Below are 27,570 nucleotides of genomic sequence, written 5' to 3'. Positions count from 1 at the left end.
CAGATTCAAACTCGTGTTTTTATCCAGCACATGACGAGCCATCAGCGCCGCCCTCTGATTGGCTGAGCGTGTCCCATGCGTGTTGTGGTAAACAAAATCCGAGTTGCGTGTGCATGCGTAGAAGTGGTAATGGAGGATAGTGGTCTATTCACAGGGGGCTTAGTTAGCAAGCTGTATTATTTCTCTCATGTTCACAACTGCTGTTTCCATTGATTACGAGGTATTTACAACGCTTAGGAGTAACATCTGAATCAACTGAGAGGAGGTGGTAAGTTACGTTTGGTGCATGTCGAGTTACGGCCGTCCCTGAGTGTTAGCTTCTTAACTCACAATGCTAATCTGATGGCTAAAGTAGCCGGAACTGCTCTACAGCTAATGTCGATGCTAGGGGTCGGGTGTAGTCTAATTCCTGGAATAACGCTAGACATAACTGACTTGGCGAATGAAAGTTTCATCTTTGTTTTGTCTTCGGATCTTTACTCAAACAATTGTTGAACGTCGCTCTTATGTAGAAGTTAGCTATTTTTTAAAAAAAATAACCTACAAAGCCTCATGAGGACGTTAACGACAGCTCTGTCCAAGTTTGCTAACGGCCGGTGTTGTAACGTTACAAACGGGCTTGATCGGCTGCAACGCAGCCCCGGGGTTGTCTGTAATCCAGGAAATAGTCCCATCCCATCACGGTGTTAACAAGATCTAGCTAGCTAACGTTAGCTGTCTTGTGATATTACTTCCTCTCTTGACATCATGAAAGCAAGAGGTTAAGTTCACTTCAAGAAGTAGCCGTTAATTTGCACGTAAATGTATTTGTGTAATCGAAACCAAACGGGATTTTAATGCATGTGAAATGATTCATGCTAACAGACTAGCTAATGCTATGCTATGTGTCATTACACATTCGTTATAAGAATTAGCTCACGTTCTTTTAGCAGATTAGCACACGAGCTAATGTTAGCTGGTTGGGCTACCTCAGTGGGGCCGAATTAAAGAGACGCGGGTTTAACCAATCAGGGGCGGTTATAGCTTTTCCAGCCCTGTGCAGACGGTCCCCCGCTATAGTGAGGAGACCTATACAAACACGTTACATACTACTGTGGCATTTTAAACTTATTTTGTGAGTTTTGTTACAATGGATAATGATTTATTAACATGATTTCAGCCCCCACAATGTCATACTGTGGAACAACAGAGTCATATTGAGAAAAGGAAAATCCATGTTCATGAAAGAATGTATTGATTAGTATATATGGCCAAATGTGCACTTGAGAGATGAAAATGGAAACATACATGAACTGAGTGAATTTAACAGAAAGTATGATATGCTGTGCAAGAAATTTCTCAATGGTAATGCAGAACATTAATCCGGCACTTATTTAGCTCATCAAAAGCAACATAGACAACACACCAACACCTAAGTTACATCAATTAAGAGTATGTGGATTTGTTATAATAATACATGTCTAATAAAACATCTGATAAAAAAAAGATGTACCCTGACTTAAGAAGGAGGACTTCATAAAGGTCAACATAAAACATTATGGAAAGAAAGAAATTATTGATATAAGATTCAAAGATACAAAGTGTTGATTGTCATATGCACAGTATGGAAACATGTTTCCCTGTACAATAAGGACAACATCTCAAAATTCCCAATTCCTCAGAAACTTGAATGAACAACAAAAAATTCAGTTTCAGTTAAAGTGGTGTACCAACACAAGTTGCACATGAAAAAAGTCACTCTCTACTTAATGGAGTAGCAGCAATACAATAAAACCTGAATATCTGCAGCGAATCATGCTCCCCATTTACTATGTGACAGGAGGCAAAATCAAAGCATCGAGTGGGACTCATGCTCAAAATTACCTATCTTGATCAATCAAAGAACGCATTGATCAGGCACTATACCGATCCCTCCAATCGGTGGCTAGAGTGTAACCACTCAGGGCAGGTGTAACCAGTCAGTTTACAAAAGTGCTATTTTTTGCCATTTTTTGCCTCAGATTATTATTATGAGCTTCTTTCATCATTATTAAAAGAATACTAACAATAAATGAAACGTTTTCCTCTACCCTCTGCTGTTCTGTTCTGCATCCAAATTTTGCTAAACTCATTCTGAAATGTCAGACTTTTTCACATTGTGAAAGTCAGCCAGATATTCAGCCTTGACATTGAAATTAAATACCCTTATGCGCTTTAGCACAACCTGCAGTCCTTTCTTCTACTCTTAATACCTCTTGTTACCTCTTGTTAGATTTAAGAACGAGACTTCTCTTTAGTGAGACTTGGACAAAACACAGACTGTAACAAGCAAAGGTACGAAAACACGTTTTATTTCTCTGTTGGGTCCTTTCCGTAATGTAAGACACTAAAAATAACAATCTGAGACTGTCAGTGGCAAAAGCAAGCCCTTTTAGTGGATGTAATTTAAAAGGGGTGCACCTGTCTTGCAGCTGCTGGCTGCCGCTCTCTCACGCAATACTGGACCAATTTAAAAAAAAAAACCAACTTGTTATTCACATGAGGGTCAAACATAGGGTCCAGGTTTAAAAGGCTAAATATATCAACTCAATATATTACATTATTGAATAACTGTTTCCCTATTTACAATCTGCAGGAGCTACCATTGAGTTTCGGGATGGCGTCAGACGTGGCTTCCCAAAATCATGGTTCAAAGGGGATCATGACTTTTTACCCCACTGCTGAGGAATTCAAAAACTTCAGCCGCTACATTGCATATGTCGAGTCCCAGGGAGCACATAAAGCAGGCCTGGCTAAAGTAAGTACTGACACTCTGCCATCTTTATGGGATCATATTTAATAGCATTAAAAAATGTTGAGCAAATTTAGAACTATCAATGGTGCAATCATCAGTGAAACATGTCAGACTGCTATCAGACAATATGATCACTTCATGTCTTTTTTTTTCCTTAAATATTTAGTCAAGACCATCTCTTGTTGAACTTCGGTCACTTCATGTGTTGAACACATATTCACAGCAGCGTGTCATATAAATAAATGCATTTACACGTCCAGAGCTTTGCTGGTGAATCATTTTGATATGAAACAGTGTTAAGAAAACCGATGAACTCACTGCCCTCTTTCCTCCTCCTAGATTGTCCCACCAAAGGAATGGAAGCCCAGGAGCTCTTATGACGATATAGATGATTTGGTGATCCCTGCACCCATTCAGCAGGTGGTGACGGGCCAGTCGGGCCTTTTCACACAATACAACATTCAGAAGAAGTCCATGACCGTGAGAGAGTTTCGCAAGATTGCCAACAGTGACAAGTGAGAAGTTCAGATATAAAAACATTACAGTCATTTTTTTCTTCAGTTATTAGAAAGTCTGTCAGATCTGAAATCGAATACTGTAAGGTGAATTAACCTCTTGATGGTGAAAATTGATATACAGTGTTGGTACTAATTACAATTGTTAATGCCTTTTTATAGGTTCTGTAGTCCACATTACGATGATTTTGAGGAGCTGGAAAGGAAGTACTGGAAGAATGTGACATTTAACCCTCCCATATATGGTGCAGATGTTAATGGATCTCTATACGACCCTGTGAGTTGACATTTCTTGCTTGTCGCTATAAGAAATCGTCCTCAATTTCACCCGATTTTCCGATTGCTGTCTGTATATCTGGTAGTGGTGTTTATCACTGCTTCAAATCTCATTTTTTGATTTTTGTATCATCTGCTCTACTCTTTCAGGGAGTCAAGGAATGGAACATTTGCCATTTGGACACCATTTTGGATACTGTTGAACGTGACAGCGGCATCACTATTGAGGGAGTTAATACACCGTACTTATATTTTGGCATGTGGAAGACCACCTTTGCATGGCACACTGAGGACATGGACCTCTACAGTATCAATTACTTGCACTTTGGAGAGCCCAAGTCATGGTAAGGACACGTTCTTTTCTTGATCAAATGCACATTCTTGTGTAATTGTTATTCTGAAACTGTTATGATATTGATTCCCCACTCCTGAATGAAACACAGAGGATTCACAGCTATGAATATGTGCTGTTAGATCTGAATGTTAATACACAATCTTTTTTTCCACATGGAAATGGGTGTCATTTACAAAAACAAGGGCCCTCTCACACAGAAAAGTTGACTAGTGACATTGTGCCATTGATGGAGCAGGTGGTCCTGTCCCAGAATTAACTTATCGTCAGGTCTTGATATGTATGGACAATGAGTCTGGAAAAGAAATGTTCTGTTTCCAAACTATTGAGTGTATTTTTTCCCCCAAAAATATTAGATTCAGAATTTCTAAAAACAAATTGATCATACAAGCAAAATGTTTTTATGGATTTTGGAGCAGGCAGCCAGCACAGCAAAAAAGTTTACTGCTGTGTGTGAGAGAGAGAGAGAGCCAGAACAAGTTTAATTTTGTCAAAAGCAAGGCTAGAAGCGTGGCGTCCGACTGTATGCACACTCCATAGCAAAGCTGCCTCAGCACCTGTATGTCACGGCCCGTGAACCAGCTCCACCCTAAGCGCCTTCAAACTGAACCGACTCCAGACATAGCAACCAAATTAGTTTGAATGGAAATGTGGCATTATCCTTTGATTGCATCCCAGATAACCAATATTAAGCTTGTCTAAACATTTATGAATGATGCTGTGTAAACAGCCATCTTTGCTTCACAAGAAAAATCTTCATGGCTTTGTTTGTTGTTTCTATCTGTGAAGCCTTGAAAATTAAAATATCTAACTCAAACTCCTAAAAAAAAATAAAGGGGGACAATAATATTATGTATTCAAAATGGTAATGGGAAATAGTATAGATAGCACTGTCAGTTTAATTGACTCTTTGAGCAGAAATGTTTGAGAGTGGAACATTGTTCAGCTGTCTGTGTAGGAGTGTGGACTGATGGCCACAATAGGTCGAAGCAAGTTTTCTGAGGTTTTACTCAGATCTTAAATAAGGTCTGAAATGATTTACAAAGGAGTCTATACATTGGAGTTTGAAACCTTGAAATGGAAAAAATGTAGATCCAGAAAAATCTTTTGGATAGTTGGAAAATTTCAACTCTGTTTTTTAAATGTAGTAATGCTACGTAACCTGACAACACACTGCATAGTACATAAATAAATGCATAATTTCATCTTACTGTGACTAAGACGACTTATTTGATTATGTGCAGGTACTGTGTTCCTCCAGAGCATGGGAAAAGACTGGAGCGTTTGGCTAAAGGTAAAAGACAACGAAATATTTTCTGTTGGTGTATAAAGTATACGACTGTTGACTATCATGGACTGTAATATTTGTGTGTTCTCTCTTCCAGGGTTCTTTCCTGGTAGTTCCCAAAATTGTGAGGCTTTTTTGAGGCACAAGATGACTCTCATCTCTCCCTCTATACTGAAAAAGTATGGCATTCCGTTTGAAAAGGTATGAGCAGGCTGTTTGTTGTTTCTTTTCTTCATACCCACTGAACAAGCCAAATACGTAATCTGCAGTTATAAATTATTTTATTTCCTCTTCTTTAGATTACTCAGGAGGCTGGTGAGTTCATGGTAACTTTCCCCTATGCCTACCACGCTGGTTTCAACCACGGTTTTAACTGTGCAGAATCCACCAACTTTGCCACAGAGAGATGGATTGAATATGGCAAGCAAGCAGTTTTGGTGAGTCTGCCAAATGACAGCATAGAAAACCGTACTTGACCTAATTTAAATGAAAATGTATTTTTGCTAGGAAGAATTTAAACATTCATATAATCAACTCTTACTGTATAGATGTCCATGCAACAATATCACCTGTAACATTTGCCATTTGAATCACAGGTTTTGTTTTTGCTCTTCTTCCCTTTAGTGCTCGTGCCGTAAAGACATGGTGAAAATTTCCATGGATGTATTTGTGAGGAAATTCCAGCCAGAGCGCTATGAGCAGTGGCTGGCAGGGCGAGATATGGCACCCATTGACCACACACGCCCCACCCCAGAGGCGAGGGAGTTCCTGGGAGAGTCCTTCAATGACATCACCAGCAGCAGTAACAGTAACTCCATGGAGAACTGTGGGGAGGACGGAGAGCGCAAGAGGTGGGCCATTTACTACAAAAATAAAATTGTCTTGTGTTTCTCTGTTTTTGTTGAATAAGTTTATATGATACAATACATGCCTAGTTACTTAGTTACTCTTCTTACTGTAGAATATACAGGGCCAGTAATTATTAGATTAAGGATACAGTTACAGTAAAGCAGTAATAATTATTTTAGACAAAACAAATCACTAATTGTTATTTATTAATAATTAGAAATAATTAACAGGATATGCTAACACACTTTCCCAGGAATACCCTACACCACACTGAGCTACTTAGACGTGGTTGAAGCCGAAGGCTCTTCAGCACAGCCTCAGCCTTCACTGTTGGCCATCAAAAAGCTTTTTAGCAGTAGTTTTAGTGCCTTGCTAAAGGGCACTCAGTCAATCACTGTGGTCATTTATAAAGCTGTGGCTTTTGTATTGTATTGAATTCTAGTCTCAAACAAATATTTCACCCCAAAATGACCATATGTTTATCAATTACTTTACTAATGTGTTCATTTTGTTTTTCTCACATACATTTGCTTGAATAAAGAATCAAAAACAGAAAACTTCTTAAGCAAATGCAGTCATAGGGGTCCGCTTTTAAAACGGCAAAACTAGATCAAAACATCAGTTAAAAAACTTTCCACGATTTGTGCAGTATAAACCAAGACTCATCTATCCTGTTGCAAGCTTAGTACATCCCAATCCAACAGCCCCTTCAGATTGGAAACTATGCTTTCTTCAAAGCCAGACTCCGCATTCATATTTAAAGTGTAATACTCAAGTAGTTATTGGGGGGGGGGCTTGAAAAACAAATGTCTCCTGTTTCAATTCTCTGCCTTTGTTTCTGTTTGGTCCTCAGCACCACACAGAGGATAGAGACCAAGAGACACAGAGTGTGTCTGGAGGTGCCTGAAGAGGTTGTTCCCAAGGATGAAGATGAAGAAGACATGGAGCAGTATGGGAAGCGTCCCAGGCTGAGCCTCATACCTCCACGTCATACATCACAGGATGGCAAGAGAACCAAAGGTATTATCACCTGTGCATTGTGTTTCCTTTATGGCACCTAAACCTTTAATAATAGGTTAATAGGTTATAGGCTAATAACAGTAGCTTTATGGTGATGAAAAGTGCATTTTCCATCCTCGCTTCCTAAACGGAGACCTCTGATTTGATTTACAGGCCCACCAAAGTTGGTTGTAACACCAACCAAGCTCACTTTATTGGATCCATTTCACAGGAGCTTGACCCAAAGTAACAATGATGTGAGCCGTCCCCCACATTATACAAAGACTCGCGCACCTGCAATCTCATCTCAGTCCCAGCACAGAAATGGACATCTGTCAGTTTCAGCGACACCAACGTGGACGGGAGCCGTCGCTCAGCCTGCCCGCAAAATGGGAGTAGCCAGCCTGCTCTTCCACAGGACTCTGAGTCCAAAAGACACTCTCCAAGTGCACAGCTACACTCTAGAAAAGCAGCAGCAGCCTCACACACAGCTGCAAGTCCACAGCTACGCCAGAGAGCATCAACCCCGTCATCTCCAGCTCAAAACCTGTACGCCATCACACACACAGGTTCAGTCCTTGCCTCAGGCACCAAGCTGTGAAATAAGGGAGCCACAGCCAGAATCCAAGATTGTTTTTACCGAAGCAGCACCGAATCAATCAGAAGCGCCGAGTCTTGTTGAGCATGACCAAAAGGAGGAAAAACCTGAAATAGCAATGTCTGTAGAGCCTCAAGCTGAGCTGGAGAAACTTGAGCCCACCAGCGAGTTTGATCCCTCTGAAACTCCAATACAGCTCGACGAGATTGAGTCTCCTAAGAACAACAAGCGAAAGGTCTGGGTCTGTTTTTTGTTTTTTCTTACTGAAGTATTTTTTATCAGAACATGCAATGACAAAACACTTAAATCAAAGATACAGCAAGTGAAATGTAATGTTAGTCGTTGTTTTCTCCCTGCACATTGCGGCAAATGCATGTTTGAGTGCAGATTATACTCTATGCTGCATGCATTGTCTTTTCTATTAACTCATAGGGATAGTTCAGATTTTTTGAAGTGGGGTTGTATGATGTACTTATCCAAAATAAGTGTTTTTCCTACAATAGATGTTGGTCGACAAGCTCTCAGTTTAGACAAGCAGACGATGGTGCCACCACAGAAGATAAGCAATGCAATGCTGTGGACAGGGGCAACAGCAAAACATGATTTATTCACTTTTAACAACAGCCAACCTAAAAAATCAATAACAGTTTAACTGGACACTATATTTAGAATATTTGCACTATATTTGCATTACCTTGCTGTCAGACAGCCCTTTCCTTTGGCGCTACATTTTCTCAACCTCAAAACTTCCATTTGCCTACTTATCTCTCTCTTAGCCCTAGCTCTGAAAATATTCTCAATATTGTGTCCATTTTTATCAAGGAAGCACTTTTTTAGGTGGCTGAAATAAGTTTTGGAGCTGCCCCTGTCGACAGCAGTACATTGCTTGGCTCTGTTGGCTTAAACACACTCCTGTCTGTGTCTCCAAAATGGGGTCACACTGACCACCATCCACTGTAGGTAATACACTCCCTATGGATAAGTGCCTCATGCAACCCCACTTCAAAAAATCCAAATTATCTTACTAATACCAACTTATCCAAAACCACTTGTAGTCACTCTTACATTTAAAGCTCCTAAAGTTGTTTTTGCTTATTAACTCTATTGTGCATGTAGGTGCTAATGGGGAAAAAAAGCAATGAGACTTTTTGGTGGCTCTGTACTGGTGCATTTTCCTTGCATGGCGTTTGCATACTAATCTCTTCATGCTCGGCATTATTACTAATTCTACTAACACATCTCGGTGGTGTGGCAGAATGCACTATCTGTGGCATAATTTCCAAAGTCGGCCCTGAATGTCCAATGTCACTCATGCTGTTCAAACTACAGAGTAAACAATGCCCACTTGAGGATAGTGCCATTATCATCCAGAATGACTCCCTTCCTGTCATGAAACCAGTCCACGATGAGAAGGTGGTGATCGCTCTTAATCATCATGTAAGTACTTACCAGCTCTGATCAAATTCCCAAAGGGATCTATGGACCTGGTGCTTATCTGGAAATGTATGCATACCAGTACAGAGCTCCCAACATGTCTCATAATTGGGAATCTTCACGTTATTGGATATTATGTTCATTGCCACAGATACAGTATAATTCGTGTTTTGAATTTTTGTCTTGCTATACATGTCCTTTTCCAGCAGGTGTCAGAAGAGCAGTCATACTGCAAGTCTGTTGTGAAGAAGCAGCAGGCACAGCTCTGTAATCTGCCGCGTCATCACCCTCTAATTAGAGAGGTGCACAGTGACGATGGTACGCAGTCATTCAGACCATCTGCATAATGTAGTGTGTGTTGTGTGGTGCCAACATATATCTTATAATGGTTAAAATCTCTTTTCTTATCTCTCCACCCCTTTTTTTCTAAAATCCAATGCTTCCACCTCCATCTTCTTCTTTCATACGACAATCCTATCCGTAGATATGTACTTTGATATGGAGTTTGAGCGAGAAGAGAAAGAGGAGTGGGCCAAGCCGCTAACCCAGCTGTGGCAGTGTCGGCCATATAACCCTCAGGCAGAGAGAGAGTACAACAAGCGCATGGGCCAGCAGCCCCCCTACTGCTCCATCTGCCTGCTCTTCCACACCTACCATCAGGTGACAACTGCTATATTACATGGACAGCCATTGTTATTAGCATTAAATGAATAATCATCATGACAAACCAACTCTGAAGCAGATGAAAGTAAAGGTATTTCAGAGAAAATACTGTGATGGACTGAGTGGTGAATTGGTTTGTGAATATTGATGGCCATTAGAACTGGGACCAGAAAATACTTTTTGAATGATATCAAAGCTCAAGTTAAACATGGATTTTTTTTTTTAAGTATGTTGTCTATGTATGTTGTATAATATCTATTGTAGAGTAAGCATTTTTGCCAAAGTAGAGACATTTAACCCCAAAATCAAAAAATGCATATTATTCCACTGACCTGTAGCTGACAAGCTACTGAAGAGTCAAATGTTAATATATAGAAAACTAATATATAACTCTAAATATATGTTTTGTATATGCTGGATGTGTAACTGGTCAACCTATTACTAAAGGGACAATTCAACCCAAATTCAAAAATACATATTTTTCCTCTAACCTGAAGCATTATTTATCAGTCTAGATTGTGTTGGTGTTAGCTGCCGAGTTATTGATAGGACAGATTAAGCATGGAAGGGGGAGAAAGAGGGTTTCATGTAGGAACTATTTCTCGCTACTGAATTACACCCTTCATATCACTGCACAGAAGGAAGTGCACACCTGCTGCCAGCTCTCCTAGCACCACTGAAGTAGTTAATGTTGCAGCTCAACCAAGAAGGATGCCATTAATGTTTGCATCTTGTGCTGTCATGAGCACCAGCCTCTCATCTATGAGTAGATGTACACTTCCTTCTGTGCAAGTGCCATCTAGTTTTGTTATATTGAAGAGATGACATCTCCATGACATCTAATATGATATCCAACACTGAAACTCGCACTAAAACAGCCCAAATATATAAATCACATTACAGGTAAGAGATAAAATATGTATTATTTTATTAAGGAGTGAACTGTCCTGTTTTTAAGTGATACAAATAACTCATTGGCCACTGTAACATTTAAGTCATGTTAAGTCATCAACGTAGTTGTTGATGCTTTAACATTAACAGACATAACAGATTTGAATGTGTCTCAGCTTTTCTAAGTAAGGATGGATCCATCAGATAACCATATGACGAGCCTTTGCACTTTTTTTTTCTCCTCCAGTCTGAGTCCAGTACTGGCAGCTCCAGTGTGATGTTGGTGAACCGTCCAGGGGGCCGCCAGTGGTCAAAGCCACTCATCCCTGAAATGTGTTTCAACACCCAGTCTAGCAAGGCGAATGAAAATGGGGAGGGACAGCTGTCTAACCCTCATGTAGCAGAGGACGGCACCAGCCGGCTGGTCAGCTGTACTCAGTGCTGCGTCCGCGTACACACAAGTAAGCCCCTTTTCTTCGATGAACAGGTATCCATTCAAGTGTGTATTGGCAGGAACACTTCGGGGGGTTTAAATTAAACATGTCAGACTGAACATTCATATTGTTTTTTACTCTTTAAGAAACCACCGCTCAGCGGTTATTCTTAAAACCACTGTTACACACAGTTAGGTCAAAAACAGCCACCAAGACCATCAGTGGATGATGGATGAAGATGCAGATACACCTGTGCTACACTAAATTATTCAGCCAGCAGCACCAAGAGCTCTTACACAGCATTTACACACAGAGGCTTTCTGATATGAATTATTTTGTTGAATGGAGTGCTAATGGTTCAGCCATTTTATTATTTTATTATTTTTGCTGTTTTTTGTTTTCCATTCTGTTTTTTTTAGGTGTTGCTTGGGTTGGTTGTTTTATAGTCTTCACATTTGTTCCATTCTGAAATATGAAAATATTTGCAAGACTTGGACACACATCCACCAATATGTTGTGGGTGTTGGCTATCAAGCTAGGGCTGTTGCAATAACTACTATATTGAAATACAGTGCTATTGAAAAAGCAACCACACGGGATGGGAAGCAACTGCCACTTCCGCTGTCTTTACTTTTTTAACACTCTGCTTCAAATGCCAGCAGCCTGACGAGGTGCTGTGTGTCTATTCTGTGCTGAGCGTTGCGCTATTGCCCCTTTTTTCTGATTGGCGACCTGACATTTGTACTTTAAGTGGATATTCTGTATCATATCCAGAATACCAAATGCAGCCAAAGGGTGAAAAAGTGCTGCACCCCATAGTAAGTCCAGTGCCCTTCTGTGTTTTGCAATTAACAATAAATAGCTATTAATTAGTTTTAAAACTGTGTCATCTCTATCTAAAAATAGCTGTTCAATAAAGCTTATTTAAATAATTTAAAAAACAACACACACACACAAAATGGCAGTAGTGCTGCATATCTCGGTGTTATGCCACCCTTAATCACCACAGGGGAAATTCCTCCACTGTCACAGCCCTAAATTAAGCACTTGAAAAAGTTAAGTCTGCACTCAGTGCTCTCCTGCTCTCATTTCCAGTTCCTCTTTTATTTTATATTTGCATGCCACAATGTTTTGGCCTCAGATGGTCTTTGTTATCTATGATTTGAATGTTTACACAGATAACATTCATGTTCTCATACAATAATAACTTGTATGCGGAATACAACTACAGCATGCAGCCTATGTATTTTTTTAAGAAAGGTTTTTGACTATTTCCTGAAAAATAGCAATATATGATGAATAACTGTGCTGTTAGATGAGGCACGTGAGAGGTGAATGTGTGACATGTTCTTTTCTGTTTCTTTTTAGGTTGCTATGGCGTATCTGGGGATGAGGCAGAGCTTGATGACTGGCTGTGTGCCCGCTGTGAAGCTGATGCCATCACCGAGGTTAGTCCATTTGGCTACCTGTGGCAGATTATTTCGTATCCGTGTCAACCATCATACTGATAACAGACCTAAAAAAACAGAAATAGGCTTGTCGAAACCTGTTAACAGGTCGCCATGTATAATAGAACATTTAGTGACTGTTCAATAACACCAACAAGGCGATGTCACTGTGAGGAGGTCCAGCACCACCAATTCTGATCAACAGTAAGCACAGTGAGAGAATCTAGATGATTTATTTGACCTTTCGGAAATTCATTGTGTGCTATACAGCAATTGTCAGATAAACAAACTATAACGACAACAACAACACCAATGCGTTGTGTCTGCAGGTGATTGTTTTTCCGATTAAACGTGCTAAATAGTGAAAACAGTGTTGGTCCAGGAACAGCTCAGTATAAAAACCTCATGATGGGACATGATGTGACATTAAAAGTTTAATACTGAAGAAACAGCTGTACTCACAGCTCACGTCCTCAGACGGCAGACCAGTGCCCATGGTTGACAGTTACTGTCCACAATATGTAATAACCACAGAAAAGGAATGAATAGAAAGGACATCAAACTGTTTATATAGCAATTGTTGTCAGTTGTTATGGTGACAGCTCACATCAGACTCATTTTTGGCCTGTTTTTAAGGCCTTTGCATACGCAGTTGGTTTTGTTTGGGTGTGTCAGATGTCCATTGATAAGCAGCTCACTGTTACTTCAGAGGCAGCTACAGTAACATCACATCATGGGTCATGAAACATGCAAATGATGGCAGGCAAAAAAGAGAAAGGAAGTAATAGTAATATTTTAATAGAAACAGATTGTTTATTTTTAAAACCTGCTAGTCCTCTGCTCATTTAGTCGTGACCGTGAAAACTCTCTTTGCTGGTTCTCTACAAAGGCTGTAATGGCAAAGGTACATAGAAATAGCTGTTGCTCTGAACATCCTGCTGTTGGTTTGAATGGAAATGTCCATTCTACTCTCATTGTATTTCTATGTAATAACACAAGTTTAACTTTACTATTGGGAGTATCACCATGTCTTTGTTTCACTGCAGCTCTATAATTCCTCTTAAGTGGATCCAACAAAAATACACGTGCATATATGTATAAACCACAGCAGCACCTCAAAGTTATCTTTGATACAGCTGAAAACCACAAAAGCTTTTGGCACAATAAATAAGCTTTGCTTTCTGCGAAACCACTTCCTTTGTTCTGACACAGTGAGAGTGTTCCCTTCCTTTGTGTATTAATGTTCAGGGAATTTGTTTGTAAGATTTACCTGTAAATTTCCGTTGCTTTCAGCTCAGAACAATAGATTGTTGAGAAGCATGCTGAGAATGTGACCTGAATTTGGCACAAACACCTTTGACCACCAGTGGGCAATGCTTCCCTCTGTAATTCATTGTGACACCCCTGTGGCTTCACACTGTTTCAGTTATGAGGAGGATGAAGGCTTCTCTTTTTGTCTTACTTATGTATATTAATAATTCTTTTATTTTAGAGAAATATTGAAACACAGAATCCTGTGTGGACTCTCTCAAAGGCGTTTTAGCCATTCCTGAAATTATCTGCTCAGCTTAGATCTACAGTGGGGTTCTGGATGCCCCCGTCAGGTTATTTTCCCTGAGTCAGTTGACTTTATTTAGAGGGTATACTGTAATATTTTGTGTTGTTTTTTTTTTTTTATCATGGCTTGTGTAATATCTTACGAGAGAGGTGTGTCAGACTAGATCTGTTGTGACAGGAAGGTCTGAATCATCCATGAACAACATGAAAGTTGTCTGTGAACAGCAGCACTTTAGAGGTGAGGTGAACTTTGATGATACAGAGGAAAAGGGACTTTTTTTTTTATCCAGATACGCTCTGTTCACTTCAATCTCTGCCAGTGTCCTTCTAACTGAACCTGTCAGCTTCTGTTTATTAATGAGTGCCACTCTGGCTCTGCAGTGTCGTATTTGAGAAGGTTTTAAAAAAGTACAGTTAGGTGTTTCTGACAGCTGCCATACTGGGTACACAGTGGATTTGGGAGAAACAAAGGATTAGCAACAGATTGAGATTTATATAGGTGATACCTGTCCATGTTATCCAGCAAAGGAGAAGAAGTTATTCCCACTTTAACCTATAAATAATACTCAGTAGAACCTCATAACATCAGTTTTTGGATGAGATAAACATCAGTTTTTGGATGAGATAAAGATAAACCCATCAGTTGCTGTTAGTTTTCAAATAAATAACATGTTGTGTGTTTCTTCCTCCAGGACTGCTGTCTGTGTTCCCTGAGGGGGGGCGCTCTGCAGAGAGCCAACAATGACAAGTGAGTAATACCAACACAATATTACTGCCACAATAGAGTTTTATTTTATGGACCAGAAGCTGCTTTATAGAAACTACTCAACTGTGAAGTTGTATCATATATGTAAAGTGGTCATGGTAACCTGAGCTAGGACCTTATTACATAAACTGAAATTTAGGGATTTTTGGTATTACAACAACTTTTTGGTATTCTCAAAAAGAGAAACTGGAAGGATTCAAGATTCTAGATAGCCAGTTAGCACATTAACAACATAACCTGATGATAAAATAACAAATGATATTTACCATGCTCCAGCGAAATATATCACAAACAATTCTGAACCGTTTCTGCTAAAGAGCTCATTGGCTACAAAAAGGATCTTACCTAATATATCACATTTGTTTTCATCTCACTTGCTCTTGACTTAAACGGTTCACTTTTCTCACTTCTGTTTCCCCTCTCATGACCTGAACTGACTGAGTCATTTCACACACCAATGGGCTCTGCCTTATCCTACGCCAGTTCAGCATGCTGAATCAGCCAGTAAAAAATGATGAGGACTGACTAGTTAAGATAAGACCAGTAGTGCAAACATGTTTCTGTAATGACGCCCCGGTCCCTAATTAAGAACATTCAAACAGAGAGTAAGGTGGTTATTGGTCCGAATTTCCAGTTACACCCACCAGCACAGCATGAGGGCACCACTGAACATGTAGTGTTTTCTAGCATGTTAAAATGTGTCTTCTTAAAGATCATGGGATCTTTGATAAGCAGACGATATTAAACCCTCTTCAGCTTACCCAGTGAGCTGAAGAGTTCTTTTTTTTGTTTGTTTGTTTTTTAAAGAAAATATGATCCTGCTCCTTTTAATTAGAATGTGTTCATGGCTACAGTCATAAACTTGAGAAGGCAAAAAAAAAATGTGCTGAAGAAGGATTTGTGATGTTAACAAAACAGCTCAGGTACAGTAAGTCAGACTGGTTGGTGCACAACAGACCCATGTCAACCACTCACTGTCCTTTGACCACAGTAAGTCTGCTCCTTTCTTCAGTCTGTTACTGCTGAAAGTCATCTGGTAGACCAAGCCCCTCCAGCTAAATGCACTTTTAAAATGCAGACATGAACACACAGACACACAGCAGATGTAAGTGCGTATGGTTGTTGCACACCCTCAGCCTGTGGTTACACTTTATCACTCAGTGTAGAGCACAGCAAGTGAATGTCAGTGTAAATGGCAGGAAACGCCTACAGACAGCAGCAATGGTTTGCTGTTCAACAAATATTTCAGCTTACGACAGTGCGGAAGTTTTGGTCTTGCTGTTTTTTGTAGACTTATCCACTGTATCACCCATTTAGCAAACGGTATCCTCTTTTATGAATGGGTTTCTACAGAACGGACCATAATAAACATTATTTTTAATGTGCTGGATGTCAAATAGTTGGTGTTCACATAACCAGTTAGTAAACACGTGAATTTCAATACAACATGAAATCCCCTGGAAAAAGTAAAACTATGTATATTCTTTTTAATCCACAGTTATTGGTTATTTTAAACCACAGTGTTTGGTTTCTGCTCCTTTTAAAAGCATTTAGAAAAAAAATCTAAATTTAAGGTCTTCTTAGTAGCTTTTTTGGAGCCTTTAACTGCATCTCATTGACTACATTTACCTGCACTTCATTTCCCCCCTTTATACCAAAAAAGACAGTATTCCCTGCTAAGCTGATTACATGGCTGATGACAATGAGTACATGCAGCCTTGCATACTCTGACTAACATGTCATTTATCACACCAAAATGTGGAATATTGGAAAGACTTCTTTCCGTCAGAATAGTATTTCTTTCAAAGTTTTCCACCCAGTGGCAGAATTCTCTGACTGTGCGCACACATTTGCATTTATCTAAAAACCTTTTGATATCCATGTCTTTTATAATGTCTACAAGGAGATGCATTTCCTTCCAACCAGAAATGTGGGCTTTCCATTTGGACTTATGTCTCTGCCACAGCAAACTGTTGGCTAGTTGGTTTGTGTACATGACAACGCACAGAGCTGACTGTAAACAGGGAAGAGGCTGTGTGTCGCAAAGCATCCCACGGTAAAAACTCCATTTGAGATGCACATTCTGAATGGGCTGCACACATGTCCAAGAAATGCTCCTAAAACCTGAATAATATCGGTACATCTCACGTCTTCATCAGAAAATGCCGCGTCTGGAAAAAGGCCCAATTCGAAAAATCCAAACCGAAAATTATATTAATTAATTCAATTACATTAGATTGAGAATATTATCATATTCTGAAAATTAGTGGATTATTAGTGTGCATGTAAAACTAATTTGCTCAGATATCACAGAGATGGTCATCACGGTGATGTCACTGTGAAAATCGAGCAAACACAAACCACCAAGGATGAGGAACTCTGTGAGATGCAGTTGAAAGCTCTAGAAAAAGCAAGTGTGTGAACATTATTATTTTTTTTGTCAAACTACTCTTTTCAAAATAAAGAATCATATCTCATGCTCACATTAAAACCTTGTTTGTTCAAATAACAGTTCCATATGTGGATATTTTTGTTTCACTTATTAATTTTTAATTGATCACAAGATTCATCAGTAATTTCATCCTTAAATTAATGTATTTATATCTGTTTATTTTCCGGTCCCATATTGTATGTTTTGTTCCTTTATTTATAAAAGCACATTTAACAGTAGTTGTCGTATTTTTCTTGGGGATATATATATATATAGTAATAACATGATAACATAATGTTGCCTAGTTAAATGTGAAAGCTCATTGCTCTGACATTTCTAGTAACAACCCTGGACATTGAATTGTTTGTCCTATGTCTGCTTCATGTTTGTCTTTGACGCAGGTGGGTGCATGTGCTGTGTGCCATCACTGTGCTGGAAGCTCGCTTTGTCAACGTCACTGAGCGAGGCCCCATCGACCTCTCTGCAATCCCACTGCCCCGGTTCAAACTGGTAAGACTCACTCGGGTCACAGCGTGCTGCTGTACGAGTTGTTCTCACCGCAGTGATTCAGATTAGGAGACATGTTTCGTAGCTGTAGGCATTAAGGCTTAAATATTTGTTGATTTAATGTGTCAGAATCCGGAAATCAAACCGTAGTTGCCCTTCCTCTTTGCTGTGACTAACTTTTGTTGGTTTGTATCTCACTCTTACCATGATGCCAATCTACTTATTCATAGCGTTATGAGTCAGGTCTATTTTTTAACTGCCAAGTACATTTGACCCACAAACAGATTGGATTCTTGGTAAACGGAGTTGTACACTGATGGCATCTGCTTGTGGTTCCAACAGAGGACGCACATTTCACCACAGTGAAACTGCTGTGGCTCTGTTTCACTTCTCACTCTGGTCCCCGGATGTTTTTGAATAATAAACGCTGTTTCAACTGCGTAACAGAGCTGTGACGGACTGACCACATCTGAATAAGAAGGAGGAAGTCACCATAATACACAACACTTAGGGGTTTTTCTTTAAAAGTAATGAGCAAAACTGACAGTAAATGCTTCAGTGTTTTTTATGAGTCACGTAGTCATACATAGAAAACCTGCTGGACTTCACAATAGTTGGCCTTGTCTCTATTGTTATAGCTCTTGATCTCAAAGGAGTTTTCTCAATAGATCTACTTCTAAATAGGTGCATATGATGTCAGAACCCCATTAGATTATCCAAAGGAAGTTGTGTAATTTCCTTCGCCACATATCGACGTCCCAGTTCATGTCTGGGTCTGCCTGCATTTTAATCCCTTTTATGACTTAAAAAAATCTTTCGCCCTCTCATCCTCTCCACTTGGCTTGTTTCCTTTCTCCTCCTTTCCTTCCCCTGTACTTCCTTTACTTTACCCCGCCACTCGCAACTTTTCCTCTTGACCCAAACTGCCCCCCCCCCGCGCCCCTGTCTTTGTCACTCTGGTAGAAGTGTGCGTACTGCAGGAAACGGATGAAGAGGGAGGTGAACGGCTGCTGTGTGCAGTGCTCCCATGGGCGCTGCTCAACAGCGTTTCATCCCACCTGCGCTCAGGCAGTTGGTATCCTGATGCATCCAGACGACTGGCCGTTCATAGTCTTCATCACCTGCCACAGACACAAAGCACCCATCATACCTGAGGTAACCCAGCGGAAACAAAGTCAGGCTATTAGTAATGATTAATTTCTACAAAAGTTATTTTGCAAAGCTATGTCTAGTTTTTTTTTTACTCACTATGTGTTATGCTGGATTTGTGAAAAAGTCTGTTGTTCTCTCAAGCCTCGATGGTAAAATGAAGACTTCAAAAACAAAATTCCTGATGAATTGGAGTAAACGGGACCACATTTAATAACGGCACAACTATATAAAAAAGAAAATCAGTTTACATACTTTAAGTTACATACTCAGGACAAACATTTTTCCTAACATCTTACTGTTAAAAGGAAACAAAAAAAAATCAGCAGAAATTCAGTACAACATGGGGTAAGTAACCAATAAGCAAATTATTCTTTTTTTTTTTGGAAAGTATTTCTTATACTTGAGCAATTCTGGCAAGTGGAAACAAAAAGCCAGTCACATGATACACACCCACTTGTTGCTCCACGTCTGATCTCACTGCTCCGTTTGGATTAGGTTGTTCAGCTGAGAGGAGGCTGATAATTCAGTAGGGAATGACTATTTAATACAAATACTGCCTCTGTTTGTAGAACTGATCTGTTAAAAAAAATAAGATGAAAAAGACATGTTTACTCTAACTTCATTCAAGAGAGTGCTCTTTTTCTGCCATGAAATCTTTTTTGGGAGCCCATGTGTTTCGATTGCCTTTGGATGCTCCTGTGTTACTCTGTTACACAAATGGCATCAATGTTGAAAAAAACATTGTTTTTCCCAGTTCCTCCTTTTAAAGAAAGCGTCCTTCCATGGAATCAGAGTTCAGTGATTCCTCAGGAGGAAGTAAGGATGGGAATTTACATACTCAGTTATTTGTATAAAATTCTTATCGAGGTACTTGCAAAAGAAAAAATACAAGTATTGTGTCCTGAAAAAAAAACGCCAAGCAAAAAAATAAGGTAGAGGTTAGGGTCAGCCTTTCTTTCTGCACTGCAGAGACTGTACAGACTAGCAGTGACACACACGTTTGATGTTATATAGCTTGCACTGCAAATTAATTAGTTTGTTGAAATACTTCCAAAAATGACTTTAAGTTCCGATCTTCCTTCTGCCTGTAAAGTTAGATTTAAGTCTGACCGAAAATGTTGATTTTTATCATTTTGGGTATATAGATCTGAGGATGTATTCATAGATAGCAGTTACATTAAGATGGCTGTTCAAAAAATAACAACTTTTGAGATGGAACAGGGTCAATTTATGCAAATATTTATTTTATCTTATTTTTTTACAAAGCAAAAAAAAAAAAAAAATTCAGGAAAAAAATTTCAGCAGGAATGTGGCATAAATAATCAGGCCTAAGCAGGGATTCATACCTAGCTTCATATAATTTGGTGTCTGGCTGAGTGTGACTGCGTAACATGCTCCCTGGATCAGATTTCAGAAACTTCTAAAATGTTTCTGCGACCTCAAGTATGTCAGAGGTTTTGCTGATTATGCAACAAGGTTGTAATATAAACAATGTTCTCCAGCTGTTTGTGTTCATGACAGTTAAATCATTTACACTGTCATATTGACACTGGTTTACACTACTCCCCTGTTAAGGACTTTGTTATTTGTTTTTGTGCTTTTCTGAATTTAAAATATAATGTACAGTTGATTAGTTATTAGTAATTAGTTGATTCTCATTCCCAGGTCATCAAATACAGACGACCACCAACCCAAAGCAAATAGGACTCAACAATCATCTGTTTTTCTCCAGAATTAAATACTACTCCATAAGTGGAACATAAATCTTTCCCCCTTCCATAAGATGGATAAATGCACATAACTTGGTGCTAAGATCTCTCTGTGTTACTGTAGATTATTTACAGAGAGGGTTTTTATAGACTAATTGGCCTAGCATCTTAACTTCAAGCAGAGGTTTAGTCAGCCATGCTGCTCAGTAATAGTTATGACTTTTAAAAAAAACTCACACAGCCACAGGGATTCTTACTTTTATGCATGTTCGTGCTGCTTTGATTCACTAATTTGAGCAGACAGACATCTGTTTGTTCCTGTCAAGAGACATACAGCGACCAAATTAATGTTCACTCAGTGCAAATGAACTTGATGTGAAGGTTTCTTTTTGCGATCTTAAGCTGTGTGTATAAAGTCTGTCCTTGTTTGTTTAAGTCCTCAGCTGTGATGTTTATGATTTATTGTACCAAAAAGCAGGGAGCAGTATAATTTCATGTGTAAACATTACTGACCAAATATTGTTCAGTCACAACAGTAATTGAAGCTGTGTTATCTGTTATAGAGTAGTGCTGTTTTTTTTGCGCTACAAACACTTATCTTTAGTGTGGCTGTTAGCGCTGGCAAGTGATAAGCTTTCAAGATTAACGCTCAGCTTCTGTCTCAGCGCAACAAGGCCTCCATGCGTGAGCTGACAGTCGGGCAGAAGGTGATCTGTAAATCCAGAAATTGCCGTTACTACCACAGCGAAGTGGTGGAACTGACCACAGCTACCTTCTACGAGGTGGTTTTCGACGACGGGTCCTACAGCGACAACCTCTTCCCAGAAGATATCCAGGTTAATAGAATTGCTTTTAACCATTATTAACTCTGACCTGTTAAAAAAACGTTAATGCATGAAGTTAAGTAATACGCACAGATAAAGTTAGTGAGACTGAGGCGGCAGATATAAGCTGATGTGATTTAAGTTTCCTCAACAAATGCACAGCCTGATTGCAGTGTTTGCTCTTTCAGAACCGTGACTGCGTACGGCTGGGTCCACCCGCCGAAGGTGACGCTGTTCAAGTGCGATGGACAGATGGGTTGATATATGGAGCCAAGTTTATGGCGTCGCACTCCATCCCCATGTACCTGGTAAGCCCCCACCCTCTTTCTTATCTGTGTCTCTCGTTTCCGTCTCACCGGCACTGACATGCATAGATTGTATCCAGGAGGCTTACTCAGTTTGTTCACACCACATGAGAGGATTGTGTTTCTCAGCCTCAAAATGTGGGTGGTCTTATGTGGTGAAAAGTAAAAATGTTGGGGCTCATTAAAAATGGATAAACTTGCTGCTTGCTCATCAATATGTGATATCTTACAGTGAAGTGCTTTCATGTGGTTTGCTTTATTATGCAGTTAATGTTTGGTGGTCAGTTAGAGAGAAATGATGACATGACACCACTGCCAGCATATTATTATTTTACTATCCGATTTAAAGCATAAGGTTGGTAGTTTTCAACTTGGACCCTATTTGCCCATATTTCTGTGGCTAATGGAAACAAACATTTTGACACTGGTCCAGTATTAAGCGAGAGGGCAAAACAGGCATTAGTGAACCTCATGGAGCATGTTTGCACTGTCACTAAGAGCACTTGTTTTTGTTTCTGAGAGGCTCAGGTTAATATTTTAAGTGTCTGGTAACTTCTGAAAAAAATCCCTTCCATGCATAAATGAAACCTTTATTGCCCCAAGGGGAATTTGCTTTGCAAAAATGAGTATAGAAGAGTATTAAAACACATCGACAACAACACATAGCTTAAAAACATGTAAAAAAAAAAAATAATAAAAAAAAATAATAAAATAATAAAATCATAAAACACTGCAGGGGATAAATGATGTTATGCCTCTTTTAGTCGGCATCCAGGGCACGCTGTACCTGAGCCCTGAAGGCAAGAGTGCATATTTAGACCAAAGGGGGTGCAGTGGATCTGCTATGATCTCATGAGCTAAATGCACACAGATAGACCTTTTTGTGAAATCCGTTTTGTTTAACCAGAAACCAGAAACATCTCCAAAATTGCTAAACACACCAAACTCCATGTAAATAAGCAGTAATTTTATCATCATAAAACACACTTCAGTCAAAGTTGACAGAAACCCAACTGACTCTGCTTTGGTTCAAATAAACCCTTAACTCACCCAGTTAGATGTGTAAATGTGCTTGCTCCATACATGCTAAAATTACCATTTATTTAAATGGAATCTGTCGTGTTTGGCTAAGGTGATTTTGGAGTTAAACAAATTGGATTTTGCTCTTAACAAAAAGTTCTAACTCTGTTGGGATCTGTTCCATGATGTGTATACTTAAAGCACTTAAAATAACAGTCTGGCCCTGTCAATGGTAAAACAAGCACTCTTATTTGACGTACATTGACAGAGTGAACATGACCTGAGTGATTACTTTGCAGCCTGTCTCACTCAGTACTTGAACAATTTAAAATTGTCTCCATTAGTCACTTAGACACAAAGAACATGGTGTAATAGAGTCCAGGCTGGAAAAAAACAAAGTTACCTTTTACTAATTCCATAAGGCATTTACTGCAGCATGTGAGTACAGTGGTGACATGGCTGTATGATGCTGTAACGCTGCACAGCATTCATGAACATACATGTTTGTGAAAGGAATTTCTGTGCGCATGTATATTAGAGGTTTCACTGTGCGTGCGTGCGTGTGTGTTCAGGTGGAGTTTGAGGACGGATCACAAATCAGTGTCAAGAGGGAAGACATTTACACTCTAGACGAGGATCTGCCCAAGAGAGTCAAGTCACGACTGGTAACGTATAATCCTGCGTTTTAACAGAGTCTCTGAACCTGTTTTGCATAGAAAACGTGTCATGATGAGTGTGAGGTGTGAGGGTTTTTAACACATGTTCTTCGTTTAAGATCTAGCACCTCCGTGCACTGATTTCTGTTTCTGATGTTTGCTCCTCAGTCGGTGGCGTCAGACATGCGTTTCGAGCTCTTCTCACAGGACGACGTCAAGCAGAACTCCAAAAGGCAGCGGGTCATCAACTCTCGATACAGAGAAGACTACATCGAGCCCGTCATTTACCGAGCCATCATGGAGTGATGTCCATTTTATGTTTCCTCTCTCCTCCTGCTTTCCACCTCTCCTCTTTCACCTCACCAAATCACCACAGAGAGATTCAGCTTCAGATCTTTGTTTCTCGATCTGGCCACTGCTGATAGGAACGACCAACCCCTCCTTCCACCTCCTTTTCTTCCTCCACGGGCTGTCAGGCTACGTATTTATAAACTACGGCTGGGACTTTAAATGACTCTTGTGTGCATTGAACTATGTTCTTTGACCTGCGTTTCCCATCACTCTCTGTAGATTATGTTTTCTTCCTCCATTTCATTATTTTTCTCTTTTTTTCTCAGGAAGAAGCCATCAATGAATTATTAAATACAGAAAAGGTTGGACTATCTAACTGGGGCAAGATTTATTTTTTATTTTTCTACCACCATATCTAGCAGCTGTCAAGAAACCGTTTCACATTACACAATGGACATTTTTTCTACCAGTTTCTTCTATAAATGACGTTTTGCTCTTGACTGGCGGATTTATATTGTTTTCATAACTATTTATCATAATATTTTGCAGTGAAGAAACATTTTTGGGAATGAGGTTTGAAAGGAAGCATTAATCAGTTTTTCACTCATGAAGTGAGGCAGAACATGGAGACGATCAGGTGTTGATCGCAGAAACAAATTCATAAAGTACTGCGTGAAGTTGTAACCCCAAAGACATGAAATAATATCTCAAGGTCACCTTTTGACACATCTTTAGATTCTACTTATCACTCCACGCATCGTATTATGTGCATCATAATTATTTCCCGTCATAGGTTATTCAACGTGCGTCTACTGTGAAGATAGAAGAAAACTAGACATGTTTGAAAGGCCCGAGCCTTACATTTCAAAGGGCCAAGCGTACATTAGTTTTTTCTAAAGCTTATGGTTTATTATAACAATTGTAATTAATTAATGTTATTACACTTTATTTATGCGAGTGCATTGAGTTTGAAAACAAAACTATTTTTGTCATGTCCTTTTCACAATCTGTAGAAAACCCAAGATGTATTTATATTTATTAAATAGATAGGTTTTCAGACATCCTGTTTAAATTTTGAGACTCGCTTGTCCTGTGTGGCGTTTGGAGGGTGTGAATGCCGATCTGGCTCTCTAAGCAAAAAGCACTTATTTTTTACCTCCTGCCACAGGACATTTACCATTTTGTTGACACATGGCCTCCACTCAGATTAGATTTTTTTGTGTGTGTTTCTGATAAAAGCTAGCTCTAGAGGTGAACATTGTAACCAGGTTCTAGTTTGATCCCAAATAAACAGCAGTAAGAGGATAATATTGAGACTTTAGCAAGTTTTCTTTCATGTTGGTCCTTTTGTTTCTGCTTTTAAAATTGTGAATTTGTGTGGAGAAAAGTGTGTTCTCGGGAGGATGTGACGTGCAGACACCTTTTTAGCTGAACTCATTTCGTGGCTTCTGTCCCCTGCTGTATAAACGGAAGTTTCAATAAGCTCAGAAATCGTCTCGCTTGAGTTAAATCTTCAACAGTCTGTATTATAACGGCTGCAAAAAACAAACTATCGTGAGGTTTTGTTTGATAATTTGCTTGTGAAATATCCAAACAACCCATTCTTCTCATCCTCTTCCAAAAATGTATCAAAATTACATCTGCCATATATATCAAAATGAACAATATAACAGCAGTTTTGTTGCCTTCCCTATTTTGCTCCAGCTTTGGCAGTTACAATGCTGCAATGGAAATGGAGTAATATTTTTAGTGATGAAGGTGTGCTGTCATGTTTTTTTTTTTTTTTTTAAATATTTTTATTGATTTTTAATTTTCATAAGAGAAGAGTGGATACATAATATGGTCCAGGGGAAACAGAACAAATAAAAAATAATAAAAGCACAATAACAGCAACAACAACAAAACCCAGCAGCTCAGATCTATATAATTAGGGTTACAGTAAAAAAAAAAGATAAAAAAAATAAATACAGTATGAGCATTCAAGAAAATCCCTGCAACATTATCATAAGAGACACCAGGCTCTACATACTTCAAATAGGGTTCCCAAACTTTATGGAATTGGTCTGTTCTCAAATGTAATATGCATGTAAGATATTTTAATGGCACTAGATCGAACACTACTCCTTGCCAGCCTTTGACAGTTGGTACCCTGTCATTTATCCATTGTAACAATATTCTTTCTCGCCGCATAAGTAAGAATACAGTACAGCCTCTTATTATGTTTTGATGTTAAACGACGATTTGGGAGGCCCAGTATGAGAGACACAGGGTCCATCTCCAGTTTTAGACCAAATATCTTCTCCATTTCAGATAGTACATTAGACCAATACATTTGCAGTTTTCGACATGACCAAAAACAGTGAGTGTGCTGTCATGTTGATTTGAGCACATTCGAAATGTCTTGTTGACCGATTAGATTGCTTTGCTGGAAGTACTTGTTGTATAATCAGGCTTTCACCATCTGAAGGGAGGAGCACACAAGTCTTCATTTGTAGAGCAGCCAATAGGAACACCCTCTCTCTAAAAGTGACCTGTGATTGGCCAGAGTCTCTCGTCTCTGGGTAGATTTCCTAAAGACAGAACCAGAGTCAAAAAGAGGTGCAGAGGTCTAGTTTTCTACCAGACAGATTCCATTATGCTCAGAGTTAATTATGTATTTTTGGCCCAGTGATGCCAAAATTGAACTTCCTGCCCCAGCTTTATTTCAGGCAGTCTCGATCAGAAGCAGCACAGTTTTGGAGCTTGCTGTCACCTGCATTTTTCTCCTCTCTCATGTTTTTGAACAAGTGGTGTTGGATGTCTCGGCCAAAGGGCCTGCAGCTGTGCCAAAGCAGGACGAGTCTTGTGAGGTGAAAAACCGCTGCTGGAATTCGATTAGATGGATGGCTCCTGGCTCTCTGCAACACTGCATACAACCTCGATCAGCCCCAGGTTATCAGACGTGTCAGATATGTTAAAGCTGTGTTTGAGTCATACAGAAATGTGTGATTTGAGACAGTAACTTGGTAGTTATCTGACATGCGCTGGCTTGTAATCTCCAATATTTGTGTACACTAGTACTTGGGAAGTTGCTCCTTCATTCAAACAGGTTTTTAATGTTTACAGTGCAGGAACCTGGAAGGTGGCCAATGAAACCAGTTTCAAAATTGCATTCAACTAAAGCACAAGATGGCCTAGCTGCAGACACACATACGCAGTAAGACCTCTGTAGAGAGATAGCACATAACAAGAAAACACGTCCTCTCACCAGCAAAAGTTGGTCTTCTTTGTGTTTTATTTCCTGTGAATTAATAAACTGGTTCAAAGACATATGTAAAGTTTTAAAAGTTAATAGAGGTTCTATATAATATTCTAAATTGCACACTTTGCAAGTGATACATGTTAAAAAGAGATGTTAAATTGGATCTGAAAAGTTTGTAATTAGTTTGGATTTTAAAAGTTAGTCAGTATAAAGTTATTTAAGTCTTCACCAGTTCAAATGTTTGCAATGCATCAGTCAAATTAAGTCATAAATGTTTATTAACATTGTTAACAGACTATGCCTAACTTGAAAACCCCAATTGTATATATTTAAATACAGGTAGAATAAAACACACAATAAACCAATAAAACAGTTGATGGAAGTGATGGAATATACAAGTACATTTACGTAAAGTATTGTAATTTAGTCTTCATATTAAATACCATTTAGTTTTGTGTTAAACTGCTCAATGACCTCGTCTTTCTCAATATAGCACGGCCTCTTCCTCCTCCTCTGCCGTCCTTCGTCAGCAGCACAGTTAATACATCCATGATGCTAAACATTTGCCTTAAAATGTGCAGTTGTTGGGAG

The 27,570-nt window shown here is 39.3% G+C and overlaps 1 protein-coding gene and 1 long non-coding RNA gene across 5 annotated transcripts; one reads left to right on the top strand and one right to left on the bottom strand.

Annotated features, from left to right (window-relative positions):
- Window positions 1–103: 103 nt before the first annotated feature.
- On the top strand, window positions 104–25,046 carry kdm4ab (lysine (K)-specific demethylase 4A, genome duplicate b). Of its 4 annotated transcripts, none has more exons than XM_042497221.2 (23): window positions 104–268; window positions 2,615–2,776; window positions 3,113–3,288; window positions 3,451–3,565; window positions 3,715–3,908; window positions 5,161–5,210; window positions 5,302–5,405; window positions 5,504–5,641; window positions 5,829–6,055; window positions 6,907–7,073; window positions 7,227–7,885; window positions 8,980–9,087; window positions 9,294–9,402; window positions 9,569–9,744; window positions 10,886–11,099; window positions 12,441–12,520; window positions 14,770–14,825; window positions 17,676–17,784; window positions 18,745–18,936; window positions 21,308–21,478; window positions 21,655–21,774; window positions 23,364–23,456; window positions 23,616–25,046. In XM_042497221.2, exons 2-23 carry the CDS (start codon window positions 2,636–2,638, stop codon window positions 23,751–23,753), a joined length of 3,537 nt encoding a protein of 1,178 aa, XP_042353155.2. In that variant the 5' UTR covers window positions 104–268; window positions 2,615–2,635; the 3' UTR covers window positions 23,754–25,046. The 4 variants fall into 4 exon arrangements, with proteins under 4 accessions (XP_042353155.2, XP_042353154.2, XP_042353157.2 ...); XM_042497220.2 differs by having other exon boundaries at window positions 9,291–9,402; XM_042497223.2 differs by lacking the exon at window positions 8,980–9,087.
- Window positions 25,047–25,509: 463 nt separating this feature from the next.
- Window positions 25,510–26,648, bottom strand: LOC148188060 (uncharacterized). Its single transcript, XR_015778126.1, has 2 exons — window positions 26,491–26,648; window positions 25,510–26,308 (listed from the first exon to the last, which is right to left on the bottom strand). It is a non-coding gene; the product is annotated as an uncharacterized LOC148188060 (long non-coding RNA).
- Between the last annotated feature and the right edge of the window lie 922 nt (window positions 26,649–27,570).

The sequence above is a fragment of the Plectropomus leopardus genome, chromosome 12 (assembly GCF_026936395.1).
Source record: "Plectropomus leopardus strain MGB_pleo_1.0 chromosome 12, ASM2693639v1, whole genome shotgun sequence".
NCBI lineage: Eukaryota > Metazoa > Chordata > Actinopteri > Perciformes > Serranidae > Plectropomus > Plectropomus leopardus.
This window is presented reverse-complemented; position numbering and strand designations above follow the sequence as displayed.

Excerpts from the sequence above, each read along its gene's own strand:
- kdm4ab (XM_042497220.2), top strand. The coding sequence starts at position 2,636 with ATGGCGTCAGACGTGGCTTCCCAAAATCATGGTTCAAAGGGGATCATG. Across the intron at positions 5,642-5,828 it reads ATGGCAAGCAAGCAGTTTTG|TGCTCGTGCCGTAAAGACAT; the intron begins GTGAGTCTGCCA and ends TCTTCCCTTTAG. Across the intron at positions 21,479-21,654 it reads TCTTCCCAGAAGATATCCAG|AACCGTGACTGCGTACGGCT; the intron begins GTTAATAGAATT and ends TTGCTCTTTCAG.